This window comes from Mrakia frigida (assembly GCF_051309035.1).
Source record: "Mrakia frigida strain ATCC 22029 unplaced genomic scaffold BDY24scaffold_22, whole genome shotgun sequence".
Lineage (NCBI taxonomy): Eukaryota > Fungi > Basidiomycota > Tremellomycetes > Cystofilobasidiales > Mrakiaceae > Mrakia > Mrakia frigida.
The window spans coordinates 74,722-89,538 of NW_027481259.1; the positions used below are offsets into that span (position 1 = coordinate 74,722).

Below are 14,817 nucleotides of genomic sequence, written 5' to 3' on the forward strand. Positions count from 1 at the left end.
ACATCTTGTGTATCGCGTTCGCCTCGACATTTTGAGCACAGACCACAGCCATGGCCTTTTCGCGTAATTTTTTTTGGAAATCATATATCGCGGACAGCTGGTTTGCCTTCAAAGTTGACGCGTCCCGAGAGCTCAAGATCAACTCAACCACGACAACACCTCCCTTCCTTCCTTCTTTCCTCCCCCTCCCCCCTTCCCGCTGGCCGCTCGATGGCCATCTCCCGTTCTCGTCCGATCTCTTCTCCTTCCTCTGTCCTCATCATGGACCCGACCTCTTCCTCGTCTCCCTCTGGTTCTCGACAAGAAGAGGAGGATCCGATGCTTCTCTCTCCTCTCAAGAAGAAGCGAAAGACGACCGACACTCGAGCTCAACAGGACCCACAACCTTCCACCAGCTCCCCTAGGAATACCAGACTGAGCGCGTCCAAGCAAGCAGGTCCTTCGAGAACCAGATCAACAGCAGCAGCTTCGTCGAGTCCACTCAAGAGGTCTTCTCCACGAAAGAAGAAGGTCGAGCTCCCTCCTCCTGCTCCTCCTCCATCTACCACCACCCGAACCACTCGAAACTCCTCCTCCCCAGCCAAGAAACCTACTCCTATCCCTGCTGCTACCACTCCCTCCAAACGAGCCAAGAAGGAAGATGCCCACCCTGCTCCTTCCTCGTCTCGTAAAAGAGGAGGAGCTCGTCCTTCGAGAATCTCTCGCTCCCCGTCGCCTTCCTCCTCGACCTCACCTCGGAAACCTGTAGGATGGGTCGGATGGGAAATCGCTACGGCTCCAGCAGAAGAACTTCCTTCCAAAGGATTCGACTCGGGCTTGGAGATCCTGAAGAAGCAAGGTCTGCTCGATCCCGACGCTCAGTTCAGGTTGAGGAACGGGAGGGCCGTAGTTGGGAGGTTGGACGAGAAGAGGAAGAGGGGCGTTGGAAGATGGGGAGATGGCGACGACGAGGAAGAGGAGGAGGAGGGAGGAGCTGCTGGGGACGAGAAGGACGTTGAGGCAGCACTAGGGCTCGAGAAGGGGAAGGAGGACGAGGACGATGAGCTCGAGGTCGAGAAACCACCGACGATGGACGATCAACAACAACCCGAGGAGATGGACTGGCAACCTTTGCATCAACAACCTCTCCCTTCCTCGTCCTATCTATCACTGCAACCTACCCTCGAACCTCATCTCCTCGCCCACCTACCCAAAACCAAAGCTCTCGTCCTCGCTCACCTCACGGGTCGTGTCCCTCCTCTCCCTCCAGCACCACCAGCTCCTGCTCCTCCCAAACCCGATCCCAAAGGCAAGGGAAAGGCCAAAGCCTTCGTCGCTCCGTCAGCACTGGAGGTACCTGCGGAGGAGAACGAGGAGGGAGTCAAGACGCTGGTTGAGCTGTTGAGAGGGACGGTTGAACGAGGAGAAGGAAACAGTTGTTTGATTCAGGGTGTGAGAGGAGGTGGGAAGACAACGGTGAGCGGCGGTCCATAGTCGTCATCTGGAGAGATCATCGCTGATCTCGCTTCTTCTCTTTTCGTTCTACAGGTCCTCAACAAAGCTCTCGAAACCATCGCCGCGTCCTCTTCCTCGTCGACACCAAGCGCTCCTCCTCCCATCGTCATCCGACTCTCAGCTCTCATTCAGACGGACGACAGAGCTGCTATTCGAGAGATCGGGAGGCAAGTTGGAGCTGAGGGTTTCGATAAGGATGACGGTGCTGCTGAGGACGCTGTCGAAGGAGAAGGCGATGGAGGAGAGGTGAGTTCCTCCGACCCTCGAACGAATCGACGCGTCGAAGCTGACCTTCTTCGTCTTGCATCTCGTCTCAACAGCCCAAGGAAGTCCTTCAGATCACCACTCTCCCATCTCATCTTCTCGCCATCCTCACTGCTCCCTCCAAGAAAGCCATCGTCATCGTTCTCGAGGAGTTCGACCTCTTCGCTGGGTTCGGAAGAGGAGGGAGGCAGATGCTGCTCTACTGTCTCCGTGAGTGTTTACTTCTACTCTCTACACATGTTTTACATGCACATCTGCCTCTCGTCCCTCGTGAGCGGCCTCCCAGAGCTGACTCCTCCCTCCTTCGCCCTCTCGCCCTTCCTCCAGTCGACGTCGTCCAATCCATACGCCCAACCCTCTCCACCACGACCCTCTCCTCTCGAGGAGTAGCCGTCGTTGGCCTCACCTCCCGAGTCGACACTCTCCATCTCCTCGAAAAGCGAGTCAAATCTCGTTTTTCCCACCGAATCATCAGGATCTCCTCACCGATGCACGGAGATCGATCTGGAACGGTCTCGAACCTCCGTCATCCCATCGAGGGAGAGGAGGAAGAGGAGGAGGAGGAAGAGAAGGAAGAGGTCCCGAAGTGGGTTGGTGTGGTTGGGAGGGCGTTGGTTCCTTGGGAGACCTGGGAGGAGGAGGAGGTTGGTGAGGAAGGAGAGGAGGGTTTGGGCGAGTGGCGAGGTCTGTGGAGGAGTTCGGTTGGGAAGGTGTTGGAGGATGAGGAGGTTAAGAAGGGGATGGAGAGGTTGAGTTGGATGAGCAGCGATGTGAGGGCTGTTTTGAAGATTTTTGTGAGTAACGAACCGATCTCGGTTGAGTTCGAGACGCGTCGGCGAGGACTGACTTCTCGATTCGTTCTCTTTTCCTTCTACAGATCCGACCGATGATCGAACTGTCACCGAACCAACCTCTTCTCACGTCCTCTCGAATCATCGCTTCCCTCGCCGAGCAAGCTGAAGGACCTGGGTGGGGAAAGGACATGAGGAAGCTCGCAGGTTCGTTCGACTTCTCTTTGCTCTCTTCCTCCCATCTCGTCTCGGATCTCGCTTTCCTCGAACCATTTTTTCGATTATCTTCGTTCGATAGTACAGAACTGACCTCTTCCTCTCGCCTGTCCCTCTCGTTGCTCTCTCAGGTCTCAGTCCACCCTCCCTCGCCGTCCTCGCCTCCGTCAAAGATCTCGGAGAACGAGGCATCATCGAGTTCAACTTCGAGCACATCTTCTTCACCTACGGAGAGTTCGCTAAAGCCAAACTCGTTGGATCGGGGAAGCCTAGGTTCTCGAGAGGGATCATGCGAGAGGTGAGTCGACTCCGCTTCTTCTCCTCGACGAACGACCGACGCGTCTCGGAGTTGATTCTGACCCTCTCCCGGTTTAATCCCTTTCCGTTTCGTTCAATTTATAGGCTTTCAACCAACTCATCTCGACCTCGCTCATCTTCCCTTCCTCCTCAACAACCAACCTCGCTTTCTCAACCATGTCGACCTCGGGAATGGACTTTGTGAAGCATCGCTGTGCGGTTCCTGCCTTCGATATCGTCGAGTTCTTCCGAGGAGAGGGTGGAAGAGGCGTGATGACTCAGCTTTCGGCTTGGGGGAAGAAGTGGGATGTGTGAGTCGGGAAGGAAGAGGGAGAGGGGAGAAGAGTCGCGTCTTGTGTCTTTACGTTTTGCTCTTTTTCTTGTGGTAGACGTTGCTGCAGCTTTGCTTTCATTTATGTCACGTTTTTGCTGTCTTTCAATCACAGAGGAAAGGGATTTCTCGAGCATCTCAGCTGGGAGCTGGAGAGGAACAGCGAAATGAAGAGGAGCGACGCGTCGCGGTTGATTGGAGAGCCAATCTCCTCCCTCTCTCTCCTGTTTTGAGACTCCGCGCTCCCCGAGAAAAACTGATTGCCATACTCCTCCCATCGGGCTCAGCAACGCTTCGTTCTACCCTCCTCCCGACCTGCCACTCGCCGTTTCCCTCTGCTTCTCACAACTCTCAAGCTTTCCGCAGCTTCGGAATCTTCAGATCAGCGAGCAATCTCAATATTGGAAAGCTATCAAAGATCAGAAGGAAAGGAACGCGAGAAAGGGAAACGGTCGAACGAAGTAACGACGTAAACGAAAAAAGGCAGAGACGCCGAGTGGAGTCAAGTCACAAAGCGTACAAGAGAGATGTAGATCGATAACAGAGTGAGAGAGACTAAGAGGTCGGGACTAATGATGAGAAGCTAGGAAGAGGTGTATAACGGGAAAGCGAAGCGATGTGGTGCTAGCAATAGAAGAAGGGAAGAAGGTCGAGTCCAGATTGAGGCGACGAGACGTGTGAACGAAGAGGGGAGAAGGGGACGTTTAGACTCGCATAGGCGATCCAGGGTCGATGGGTGGGGTTTGGGAGACTGGGGAGGAAGTCCAAAAAGAGAAAGGGGGGTCAGCGAGAGCGAAGACGAAAGACGAGAAGAGAGACGCGTCGAGAAACTCACCGTTGTTTCCTCCCTGCGCCAAAGGACTAGGCTTCTTCGTCCTCCTTCCCAACAGGGTAGCCTGACCCAGATCCAATTCGAATCCTCCCTGCCTTCCTCTCTGTCCAGCTCCTCCTCCTCGATCCCTCTGTCCAGCCCTCCCGTCGTACAGAGCCGCCTCAGCCTGCTTCCTGTCCGCTCCTCCGCTTCCCTGGTAAGCCTGCGGTGGTGCCTGAGCAGCAGCAGGTTGGTGTTGCTGTTGCCTTTGTTGGATGGTATCGGCAGCAGCGTCTCCGTGCTTGACTCGGGCGTCCTCGACCTCGTGCTCGTCCTCGGCTTCCTCGTCGTCCTCGTTGAGTCCTCCAAGGAAACCTCGAGTTCCGGCTCCTCCGGGTCCGTTGTAGGCACGACGACGAGCTCCCTCCTCCTCCATTCGGTGGACGGCGTAGGTGATGTCGAAGGCCTCCTTGAGGGACGCGACTCCTGGCGAACGACCTTCTCGGTTTCCTGTTCCTCGAACGGACTGAAGGAGGGGAGAGTCGAGAGGCATGGGTGCTGTGGAAGGAGGTTGGAGGTGCTCGATGTGTTGAGGAGCAACGGACTGGGGAGGAGGTTGTTCCTGTAGGATAGCAGACGAGGAGGAAGGGAGGAAGGTCAGCTCGAGCTCGAGAACGAAGGAAAGGAGGGAGGGACGAACGTTGCACCAAGGGTGAGCGAGGAACTCGTCGATGGTGTATCGTTGAGCGGGATCGACGCAGAGGAGATGAGTGATGAGGTCCTTGGCTGATCCAGAGATGTCGTCCCACCACGGCGAGAGGAAGGTGTAGTAACCTCGAGCAACCTTCTCGGTCAAGACGGCGATCGACTCATCGTAGAATGGACTGAAGGAGAAGACGAATGGAACGAAAGTCAGCTCAACTACTTCGTCAAGAGCTCGGGAGCTCGAGGCAGGTCGAGAAAGAGGAACGAAGGACTCACGGGAAACCACAGAGAAGAGTGTAGAGAACGCAGCCGAGAGCCCACATGTCGACGCTCTTCGAATACCTCTCGTCCTTGACGATCTCAGGAGCAGTGTATCCGACGGTTCCACAGGGAGTAGCGGTATCCTCAGCCCAAACGACCTTCGAGAGACCAAAGTCGGCGATCTTGACTCGTCCGATTCCTCCTCCTCCGATTCCAATCTGGAACTCTCCCTCGTCCTCCTTCTCCTCGTCGTATTGACGGTGGATCGGCCGCGACGCAGGAACGATGGGGATTCGCTCGAAGAGGATGTTTTCGGGCTTGATGTCTCTGCAGAGGTGAGAGAAGAGAGGAAAAGGCGAGAGAAGAGAGGAAAAGGTTGGATCGACGGAGAGTTGAAGGGACGAAAGAGGGCGACGAGAGAACGAACCGATGAACAACTCCTCGCTCCTCGTGCAGGTATCGAATTCCGTGAGCAACCTGGAGGATGACATGCCTTGACAGGGGTTCACTGAAGTAGGTGAGCTTGACGCTGTTGGAAACAAAGGGAGGAAGAGAGGAGAAACGCGTCAGCGAAAGGGACCTTTTGATCGGGAGAGGAGACGCGAAGCAAGGCGAACATTTGATGGAAGAGCTCTCCTCCCTCCATGACTGCAGAATAAACATGGAAAGAAGTCAGCTCGAGAAGATTAGAAGGAGAGGCAGAGCTGGAGATCGACTCACGTTCGAGAACCAGGAAATAGTGCTCGTTCGACTCGGAGAAGCTGACCAGCTTGACGATAGATGGGTGATCCGTTCCTCGCATGATCTGGACCTCCTTGAGGATGTTGGCGCGCTGTTGGAGTGAAGAATGGAGAGGCGGAAGAAACGAAAGGGAAGGATAGCGAAGGAGGAGGGACAGAGTACGAAAGAACGAAGATCGAGGGAGGGAGAAAGGGACAAGAAGAGACAAGAGAACGGGGAGGGACAGCAAAAAAGAGAGCAAAGAAGGAGGTCAGAACGTTTGTGGTTCCAGGAAATACCAGTCCAAGACGCGAGCACGAAGCTGTTGAGTCGGTGGAGGGCAGGAGAAAGGAGGAAGGCGAACTCGCCTCCGTCACCCTGGGCCTCTTTTTGAAGTTCGGGTTCAGGTGCTTGTCGCCGTTCTACTCCCGAAAGAAAGAAAAAGGTACAGAAGGGAAAGGAAGAAAGGCAAAGCAAGAGTAGGTAGGAAAAAAGAGGAGTAAGGTAGAAAGGATTGGGAGGAAGGAGGGAGAGAGGTCAGAGAAGGAGGTTTGTCAGCGGACTGATCAAGGACCTTGGTAGGTAAAAGCTATGGTGTGTGTCGATGGAGTGGAGAGGAGAAAAGAGAGGGAAAGATTCTAGGGAATCGAGGTTCTATCGCCCGAGCACAGACGCGCAGGGCTGAGGGAAAGGTCGACAGACGAGGGAGATCGAAGGGGAGAGAGAGGGCTCGAACTGACCTGAGACTGGTTGAGCTCGTATTTACGGACGACCTTGACTGCGACCTTGAGACCTGTCTTCCTGTCGATAGCCTTGTAGACATTCGAGAAGGCTCCGCTGAAAAAGAGAGAAAAACAAGCAGAGAAGACACGTCAGCGATCAGAGGGAGAAGGGAGGGAGGGCTTGGGAGCCTCCCCAGCTTCAAAGCGATGTAGAGATCGTCCAAGCGAGAGAGTTTCTCTTCGGAGGAGATGGGGATATAGATCGAAGTGTGCGGATAAACCTTCGACCTCTCCAGAAAGAGTAGAGGGAAGGGAAGCAGGAGAAGATGGGGTCCGAAGACCGGATGACGAGGTGCGAAAGCTTCTCTCGCCCACTCGTCCAAGTCCGTCCTACCCATCCCCAAGCTCTCCCTTCTGTCCCTCCCCGTTCCTCCTCTGCCTATCCGACGAGAAACCAAACGAGAGGATATAGAAGATAGGAAGGTAGTACTCACTCTCCCATCTTCTCTACAAGATCGAACCCTTCGAGCCCTTCGTAGACTGGCATCTTGTCCTTGCTCCTCTTCTCCTCATCGACAATCTCCTGAGCTTCCTTCTGGTACTGAGCTTCCTTCTTCTGAGCCTCCTCCTTCTGGTGAGCGGCTTCTTGAGCTTTCCTTCGATCGTGCTGCTGCTGAGAAGTAGAGGGAGCGTGGGCTGTCGAGGAAGAAGTGGGAGGGTAGGATCGAGTTGAGGAGGAGGAGGAAGGGGAGGAGTGATGACCAGAAGAGGCCTGAGTCGTAGGAGAGGTCGTCTCTTTGGCGTTCTTGCCGTGGCGAATGAGGTCTGGATACAAAGAACGAGTAAGAAGAGGAAGAAGAGATGTCAGCAACGAGCTTGCGTTCGTATACAAACAGGATGGATGACTGAGCGGGAGAGGTGGGAGGCGAGCAAAGGGAAGAACGAGAGCACTAACTCTTGAAAGCGTCCATAACTGGCATTCTCGTTAAGGGAAAGGAAGGGAGAACGAGGAGGAATCCAAGGGGGAGGAGAGGAAGGGATTCAGGGGTTGCGATATGACGAGGAGAGTTGGACGGGAAAGGAAGAGGGGGAGGGCGAGAAGGGGAAGAGTTGGTTGGGAGGCGAGGAGGAGAGGAGGAGGGGATTCAGTTTGAGTCCGGAAAATGACGTCGGGAATCTGGTGGGATTTTTTTCAGGGAAGAGAGGCAAAACAGGCGAGAGAGGGAAGAACGGTCTAGGACGCTCGTTGGGTCCAGAGGAGAAAGAAAATGTTCCTTCAGGGGCGAGGGAGAGCAGGTCCCTTCCGAGCTGACGTTCGCCTCTCGAATTCGATCCGACTCTCCGCCCTCTTCTTTCATGGCACCAACGAAGATTTTTTGGGGAGGAGGCATTCCCTCTCAGCGGATCTCTCAGAGCCACCTCGAGAAAACCTGCTCGACCTGAAAAGAAGAGCGAGAGACGTAACCCTCCCATCTGCTCCTCCCCCCCCCCTCCTTCGACGCGTTCGATCTCCCCTCGCCGTTGCCTAAGTTTTGACTGCCCCTTCGCCTCCTTCAAAGCTGGTCAAAAACCACATGTTGCGGCTGGGGAATCAGAGGAAGTATCAACGGAGCAAAGTCTGTAGGAGGAGAAGAAGAGCGGAGAAGGAGAGGCAGGCAATTAAGAACAGAACCAAACAACACCACCACTTCGAGTCAACAACCGTTCTCGACCTTCCAGAGCCTGCGGCTGAGTGTGGAAAGACTCAGCAGAGGAGGCCATCAGTAGTACGAGGAAGGTTGGATTCTGCTGTCCTCGAGCTGCGTTTCCAGTCGTCGAGAGAGGCTGAGATGGAGAGAGATGACTGAAAAAAACGCTCGTTCGCGACGAGTTCGAGGCTGCAGCACTTTTGAGTGCGTAGAACTAAAAGCGTTCAACCGAGTTACTTAAAGAGATCTGCAGAAATGCTGTGGATGTAAGACAAAGCGAGGGGGCGACGACACAGAGCCGTGGTGCATCGCGAATCATCGACGCGCCCGCGTCCTGAGATCGTGTTCCTTTGCGTATGGTCCCTCGACAAATCTGCTCATAGACCTGTGTACCGAGCTGTGCTGTATAGACTCTGTCTTAGGTCGGTGGAAGGGATATGGGAGGGAGCTCCTCAGCCTCGAGACTTCCGAAGGCGCGTCGGCGTCGACTTTGAGCTCGAAGTCGAATGGAGGGACGGAGACCGAGTCTCTAAACATAGTAGTCGGAGAGTCGAAGACTTCGGAGAGTTTGAGCGTGAACTGGGCACGAGCACTTGCCGTAGGGCGGAGAATGGAGACTCGCTGGCGATGGACGTTTGAGAACGCGATCAGCGGCGACGCTCTTCCTGTCTCCAGAGACGAGGATCAGCATCGGAACGTGCCCTAGATTGTATTCGTGTCTCTCTTCCATCAGCTTCTCATCGTAGAAACAGGGCTGCCGGAGCTCGAGGAGCCCGCGACACGGCAAGGTGAGGAGGAGAGAGGACAGGTTTGACAATGGAAGAAATGGGAGAAAGTGTACCAAGATGTAGACTCAGAGAGCAGCTATGTCGTAATAGCAGAACATCGAATGCTTTTAGCTCCGAGAGGCAGGCAGAACTTCGAACGATGGCTCGCAACGCCCTGGACGAAGAGAGTCGAGCTCACGAACGCTTCCGATCCCTCTTCCTCCCTCTCCGCCCCGCCTACGAGTCTTCACCTCCGTTTCGCCAATGTCTAAACACTTCGTGGCGATCCAACATTGATTCGGTGAAGTTTGGGTACCAGAGACGAGTTTGAGGCCGCAGAGAACGAACCTCAAAGACTGTGATGGTTTCAAAGGGAAAGAGCTCTGTTCCTCATCGAGTACTTTTGCCTTCAACGCCGACCTTTCCAAAGCGAGAAATCCACTCTTCTCACCGCCGCACTCTCAGACTAGGTCTACTTAACCCCCTCGAGCTCACTATGAAGCTCATCAAGAAACAAATCGAGAAGGACGGCTCTGTGAGCTTCTGGACTCCCCTCGTCCTCCTTCCTCCTCCTTCCTCCTTTCCTGACGTCATGCTTTCCCTCTTTCTTCACCTTGCTGCCCTCTCTGAACCCAGGGATACGTCAAACTGCGTCCAGAGGACGACGAGGATATGTGGCACATTTACAATTTGATCGCCGTGGTGAGTAAAGAGCGACTTTTGGAAGAGGAAGGGGACGGTTGGTGAGCTCGCTCTGACTTCTCTTCCTTCTTGTTTCGCATCTTCTCTGCAGGGAGACGAGGTTCGAGCGACTACGATACGGTGAGCTCTTCTTCCTCCTCAAGTCGCAGCTGTCTCAATTCTGAGCTGCGAAGAGAAGAGCAGCGAGAGAGGGGGGGAGGAGGAAGAGCTCGAAGCTCAACACCTCTCCCCCACTCCCCTCTCTCGTCCGTTTTCGACTCCTGCTGACACTTACCTTGTTCTTCTTCTCGATTACAGAGGGGTCAAGACCGAGTCCGCAACCGGATCCGTCGAGTCCTCTCGTGTTCGAACCCTTCTTACCGTCAAAGTCGTCAAGGTCAGCTTCACCTCCTCCCTCCTCCCTCCTCCCTCCCCTTTCAGCCCACCTCGCCTCGAGCTCTGTTTCTTCTACACCATTTTCTCTGTTGTTCTCATCGCTTACTATCACGGTGTTTCTCTTCGTACAGACTGTCTACGGTCCACCTCTTCCAGCTCCTGCCACCACCTCCTTCAACGCCTCGACTCTCCCTCCGGAAGCAACTTCGACCCTTCACATCTCTGGCCCAGTGACAAGAGAGAACGCTCACGTCAGGAATGGAGCTTATCACACGCTAGATTTGGAAGGTGAGTTCTCCCTTCAGTCTCAACACAGCTCGCTCGCTCGCGTCTCCGAACCTGACCTCTCCTCTCTCCCCGACCAGCCAACCGCGACTTCGATCTCTGGAAGGAGGATGGATGGGATTCGGTAGCGTTAGCTCGTATAGAGGATGCTACGGCGGATGGGAGAGGAGCCGAGATCGGTGCTATCGTGTGTGGAGAAGGTGCGTTCTTTTCCTCTTCGTCTCGTTAATCCTCGTCTCTTCGACACGACACGAAGGCGTCACTTTAACTTCTCGACTGACAACTACTCTGCTCTTCAATCTTGACTGCTGTAGGTGTGGCGACGGTCTGCCTTCTGACAGAGCACATGACGATCGTTCGACAACGGATAGACGTCCCCGTTCCGAGGAAGAGGAAGGGAGCGTCTGGTGTTCACGAGAAGGTCAGTCTCCACTCGATACTTCTATGCCTCAGCCTCCAGAACGTATAGCTGTCCTCACGACGTTCTTTGGATCTCATATCGTGCTCGAAATACTGATGCTCTCCCGTTCTCGTCTCCGTTCCCTCCGTCTCGCAGGCTCTGGATCGATTCTACAAAACTCTTTACGACGCCGTCCTCCGCCACCTCCCCTTCACCACCTTAAAAGCCATCGTCCTCGCTTCTCCTGGATTTACCAAAGACGGAGTTCGTCCCTCCTTCCCTCCCTCGTCGTCGTCGTTTGCTCGTCGAGGCTGATGCGTCTTCCCTCTGCTTCTCTCCTTCAGGTCTTCGACTATATCTTTGCTGAGGCTGTTCGAACAAGCAACAAGCCTCTGATGCAAAGTCGGACCAAATGGGTTCGAGTTCATACCTCGACGAGTCACGTTCACGCGCTGGTCGAAGCTTTGAGGAGTCCGGAGGTGAGTTCGATTCGAGCCTTCCCGCTTCGTTCTCAGTGCGAGGACGCTTCATGAAGAGTCTCTGACGTTTCATCGTTCTTTCCGTTATTATTTCCGTTAGGTCGCCGCCCTGTTATCTGGAACGAAATATGCGAGGGAGGGAATGATGCTTGAGAAGTGAGTCGCGTCGCCTCCTCCTCCTCTTCTCCCTTTTCGAACCAGAGCTGAACTATCCTCCTTTCTTCCTTCCGTCCCAGGTTCCACAAGATGCTTGGATCCGATGAGCTTCGAGCTTGGTACGGTCCCGACCACGTCGCTCTGGCTGTGGATCGAGGAGCTGTCGGAACGCTGTTGATCAGTGACGCTCTTTTCCGGTGAGCACGAGCGTGTCTCTCTCTCGCTTTCTTCCAAGCGCAAGCTGACCATATACGCTCACTTCCCTCTTCTCTCACTCCAGATCGAGTGATGTTGTTCAGAGGAAACGTTACGTCGCTCTCGTGGACGACGTGCGGTCGAAGGGAGGAGAGGCTTTGATCTTTTCGAGCATGCACGAGAGTGGGAAGCGTGAGCATATCTTTCGTTCTTCTTCTTCTACAGTAACGATACTGACCTGATTCTTGTCTCCTCTAGAACTCGATCAACTTACTGGAGTCGCTGCGATCTTGAACTTCCCTCTGGACGTCGAGGTGCGTCGTCTCGTCTCTTCTTCTCTCGCCTTTTTTTATCTCTCCCTCGAGGCTCCACATCGAGTTCAGTTGAAGCTGACTACCTTTCGGGTCCTCTTTCTTGACCTCCCTGCAGGTCTGCGAACAAGAAGACAAGGACGAAGCCGAGAGGCTGAAGGAGGAGGAGAAGGATCGGGTTCACCAGGCTGCTTTGAAGGAGTAGCTACTTTCGATCTATATCTTCTGCCTCATCGATCCAAGCAGAACGAGATCAACCTGAAGCAAGACCTGAAAACCTTCTTCCCTTATTTCGACGACGCGTTTTTCGTTCACGAGCCAATCCGCTTGCGCCCAACTTCTCTCCTCAACTCGTTCTCCTCCAAACGTCCATCCGACTTCTCCCTCCTCCTCCTCCTTCTCTCTCTCCCTGCCTCCTCCTCCCTCCTCCTTCTCTCCCACTATGCTCCCCTCCGTCCTTCCTCGTCGGTCTCCCTCTACGGCTGCCAGTCTCACTCGAGCTGCTTCCCTTTCGATCAACCAGTTGACTCCCACTCTTCGAGTCGTCTCCCACGACCACGGAGGATACACCTCCTCGATCTCGCTCGTCCTCAAGGCTGGTTCAAGATACGAGTCCAAGGCTGGAGTCGCTGCTGTGTTGAAGAACTTTGCTTTCAAGGTGAGTCGTATGTCTGGGTTGAGAAGGGAGGAGAGGGGAGGAGAGCAAAGGGAGGAGCGAGGTCAAAAAGATGGACGAGGAAGAGCGAGCTTGGAAGCAGAGATCGTTGGGAGGTCAAAAGGTCAAAGGGGGGCGCCCTTGGATGGACTGGGGCTTTCTTTAGTCTGGGACTGAAGCAGAGGTGCTCGGATGTTTCTGGGGGAGGGAGAGAAGGAGGGAGAGTTGGGGCGAGGTTGAGCTCAAAAGGGAGGGAGTGGGAGAAGTTCCGCTCGCTCTCCGCTCTCTTCTTTTACTACTAGAGTCTCGGAATCAGATCTACGGGACTCTACAAGCTCATAGGAGGTCGTAGACATGGCTCGATTCTACGAGAGTTTTTCCGTCATGTCTCTACAGCGCACTCTCCCCTCCCCTCCTTCACTTCCTCGCTCCTGCCCTCGAAAGCTCGAAGCTGACGTTTGCCCATCTTTTGTTCTCTTCAAACTCCAGAGCAACGCCCACTCCTCTGCTCTCGCTACCGTCCGAGAAGCCGAGCACATTGGTGCTACTCTCTCTGCTACTCTCACCCGAGAGCACCTCCTCCTCACCGCCGAGTGCCTCAAGGGAGACGAGTGAGTCCTCCGATTCTTCCCTCTCTCTCCTCTCCTGCCCTTCTCGTCTCTCTAGACGCGTCCGAAATTACCTTTCTGACTCTCTTCTTTGTGTCTTTCTTGTAGGAAAACCGTCCTCCAACTCCTCACTTCCGCCCTGACCGCTCGACACCTCAACCACGAACTCCACGAATCCACCATCAACACCGTCGCTCTCGAAACCCTCGCCGCCAACAACCTTCCTTCCGTCCACGCCTTCGAGGAGGCTCACAAGCTCTCCTTCCGATCCGGGCTCGGATCCTCCCTCTACGCTTCCAAGGACGAGCCCGTTGGGATCCTCGACGTTCGGGAGCTCTGGGCTTCAGCTCTCAAGCGAGAGATTGGAATCGTCGGAACCGGTCTCTCGCAGGAGAAGCTCGAGAACCTCGTCAAGCACGTTCTGGCCGAGGCTCTGGATCAGGACAAGCTCGATGGGAAGGCGGCTGAGAAGGGGTCGGAGAAGACCAAGGTCTACTTCGGTGGAGAGAAGAGGATCGCGTTGGACCTGCACTCCCTTCCTGAGGTCGAGCCCACTTTCGTCATCGCCTACCCTATCTCCTCCTCCCCCAAACCCGAACACCTCATCCTCCCCTACCTCCTCGGAACTTTCACCTCCTCCCTCAAGTGGTCGTCGTCGTCGCCGCTCAAGGATGCCGCCGATATCGTTGGAGAGGGAACCAAGGCTTCGGCCTTCGTCGCTCCTTACTCGGACGCTGGATTGCTGGTCGTTGAGGTTACCGCTGAGGGAAGCAAGAGGTTGTCGTCGGCTGCTGGGGAGGTTGTGAAGGCTATGAAGGCCTTGAAGGTGGACGCTGCGTCGTTGAAGAGGGCCGTTGGGCAGGCCAAGTTGGAGGTCGCTCAGAAGTGGGAGACGGCGGATGGAGTTCGAGAGGCTTTGGCTTCGCAGGTGAGTCGAGTTTTTCTTCTCTTCCTCGTTCGAAAGAGGGTCGTCTGACTTCTGTCTCCATGTCTCATTCTCTCAGGTCTTCGGAAAGGACATCCCTTCGTGTGAGGACACCCTCAAGTCGCTGGACGCTCTCACTCCTCAGGCCGTCACCAAAGTTCGTTCTTTTCGTCGCCTTTTCCCTTCTTGCCCCTCCCAACACCGCAGCTGACTCCTCTCTTCCCCTTCAGGTCCTCGCTGAGCTCATCAAGTCGAAGCCTTCGGTTGTCTCGGTCGCTCGTCTAGGACAGATGGCTTACGCTGTTCGTCTCTCTACCTTCTTTCCCTCTCCTCCTCTCCCCTCTCCCCCGAACTCGAACTGACCCTCCCTTCGCCATCATTTCTTCTCTCAACAGGATGAGGTCGGACTCTGAATTCTCGCTCTAATCGAGGCTACTTAAAAAATGGACGACGAGGGAGGAGAGGGAGAAATCGAGTCGCGTCCGAGTTTCGCTTTTTCGGTTCGTTTTGGTTTGCAGGGTAGGGTGTGAGGGCAGGAGGAGGAGGAGGGGGGATATATCAGTTTTTCGTTGCATTTGCTTTCTACCTTAGAAATTGTCGGACTTTGATTCTTACAAGAAGAGTTCATTTTAGAGTAAGGGCTAATTGTAAGAGAACGA

At 54.7% G+C, this 14,817-nt stretch overlaps 4 protein-coding genes across 4 annotated transcripts; 3 read left to right on the forward strand and 1 right to left on the reverse strand.

Annotated features, from left to right (window-relative positions):
* Positions 1-18: 18 nt before the first annotated feature.
* On the forward strand, positions 19-3,497 carry ORC4 (origin recognition complex subunit 4). The gene is made up of 7 exons (XM_076641125.1): positions 19-1,455; positions 1,528-1,740; positions 1,815-1,968; positions 2,086-2,552; positions 2,636-2,756; positions 2,897-3,063; positions 3,168-3,497. Exons 1-7 carry the CDS (start codon positions 211-213, stop codon positions 3,375-3,377), a joined length of 2,577 nt encoding a protein of 858 aa, XP_076495106.1. The 5' UTR covers positions 19-210; the 3' UTR covers positions 3,378-3,497.
* A 272-nt stretch (positions 3,498-3,769) lies between these two features.
* Positions 3,770-7,727, reverse strand: BDY24DRAFT_394020 (serine/threonine-protein kinase). The gene is made up of 11 exons (XM_076641126.1): positions 7,568-7,727; positions 7,107-7,437; positions 6,631-6,727; positions 6,259-6,312; positions 5,891-6,002; positions 5,788-5,818; positions 5,598-5,699; positions 5,186-5,497; positions 4,905-5,088; positions 4,229-4,826; positions 3,770-4,144 (listed from the first exon to the last, which is right to left on the reverse strand). Exons 1-11 carry the CDS (start codon positions 7,590-7,592, stop codon positions 4,098-4,100), a joined length of 1,893 nt encoding a protein of 630 aa, XP_076495107.1. The 5' UTR covers positions 7,593-7,727; the 3' UTR covers positions 3,770-4,097.
* Positions 7,728-9,377: 1,650 nt separating this feature from the next.
* On the forward strand, positions 9,378-12,411 carry BDY24DRAFT_394024 (uncharacterized protein). Its single transcript, XM_076641127.1, has 14 exons — positions 9,378-9,602; positions 9,704-9,769; positions 9,861-9,889; positions 10,067-10,145; positions 10,276-10,432; positions 10,510-10,629; positions 10,744-10,850; positions 10,986-11,093; positions 11,174-11,308; positions 11,409-11,464; positions 11,545-11,661; positions 11,745-11,851; positions 11,918-11,973; positions 12,089-12,411. Exons 1-14 carry the CDS (start codon positions 9,429-9,431, stop codon positions 12,173-12,175), a joined length of 1,398 nt encoding a protein of 465 aa, XP_076495108.1. The 5' UTR covers positions 9,378-9,428; the 3' UTR covers positions 12,176-12,411.
* BDY24DRAFT_394028 (Metalloenzyme, LuxS/M16 peptidase-like protein) lies at positions 12,306-14,792 on the forward strand. The gene is made up of 6 exons (XM_076641128.1): positions 12,306-12,628; positions 13,115-13,236; positions 13,342-14,161; positions 14,238-14,315; positions 14,389-14,460; positions 14,554-14,792. The coding sequence occupies exons 1-6, from the start codon at positions 12,413-12,415 to the stop codon at positions 14,569-14,571; spliced, it is 1,326 nt and encodes a 441-aa protein (XP_076495109.1). The 5' UTR covers positions 12,306-12,412; the 3' UTR covers positions 14,572-14,792.
* The last annotated feature ends 25 nt before the right edge of the window (positions 14,793-14,817 follow it).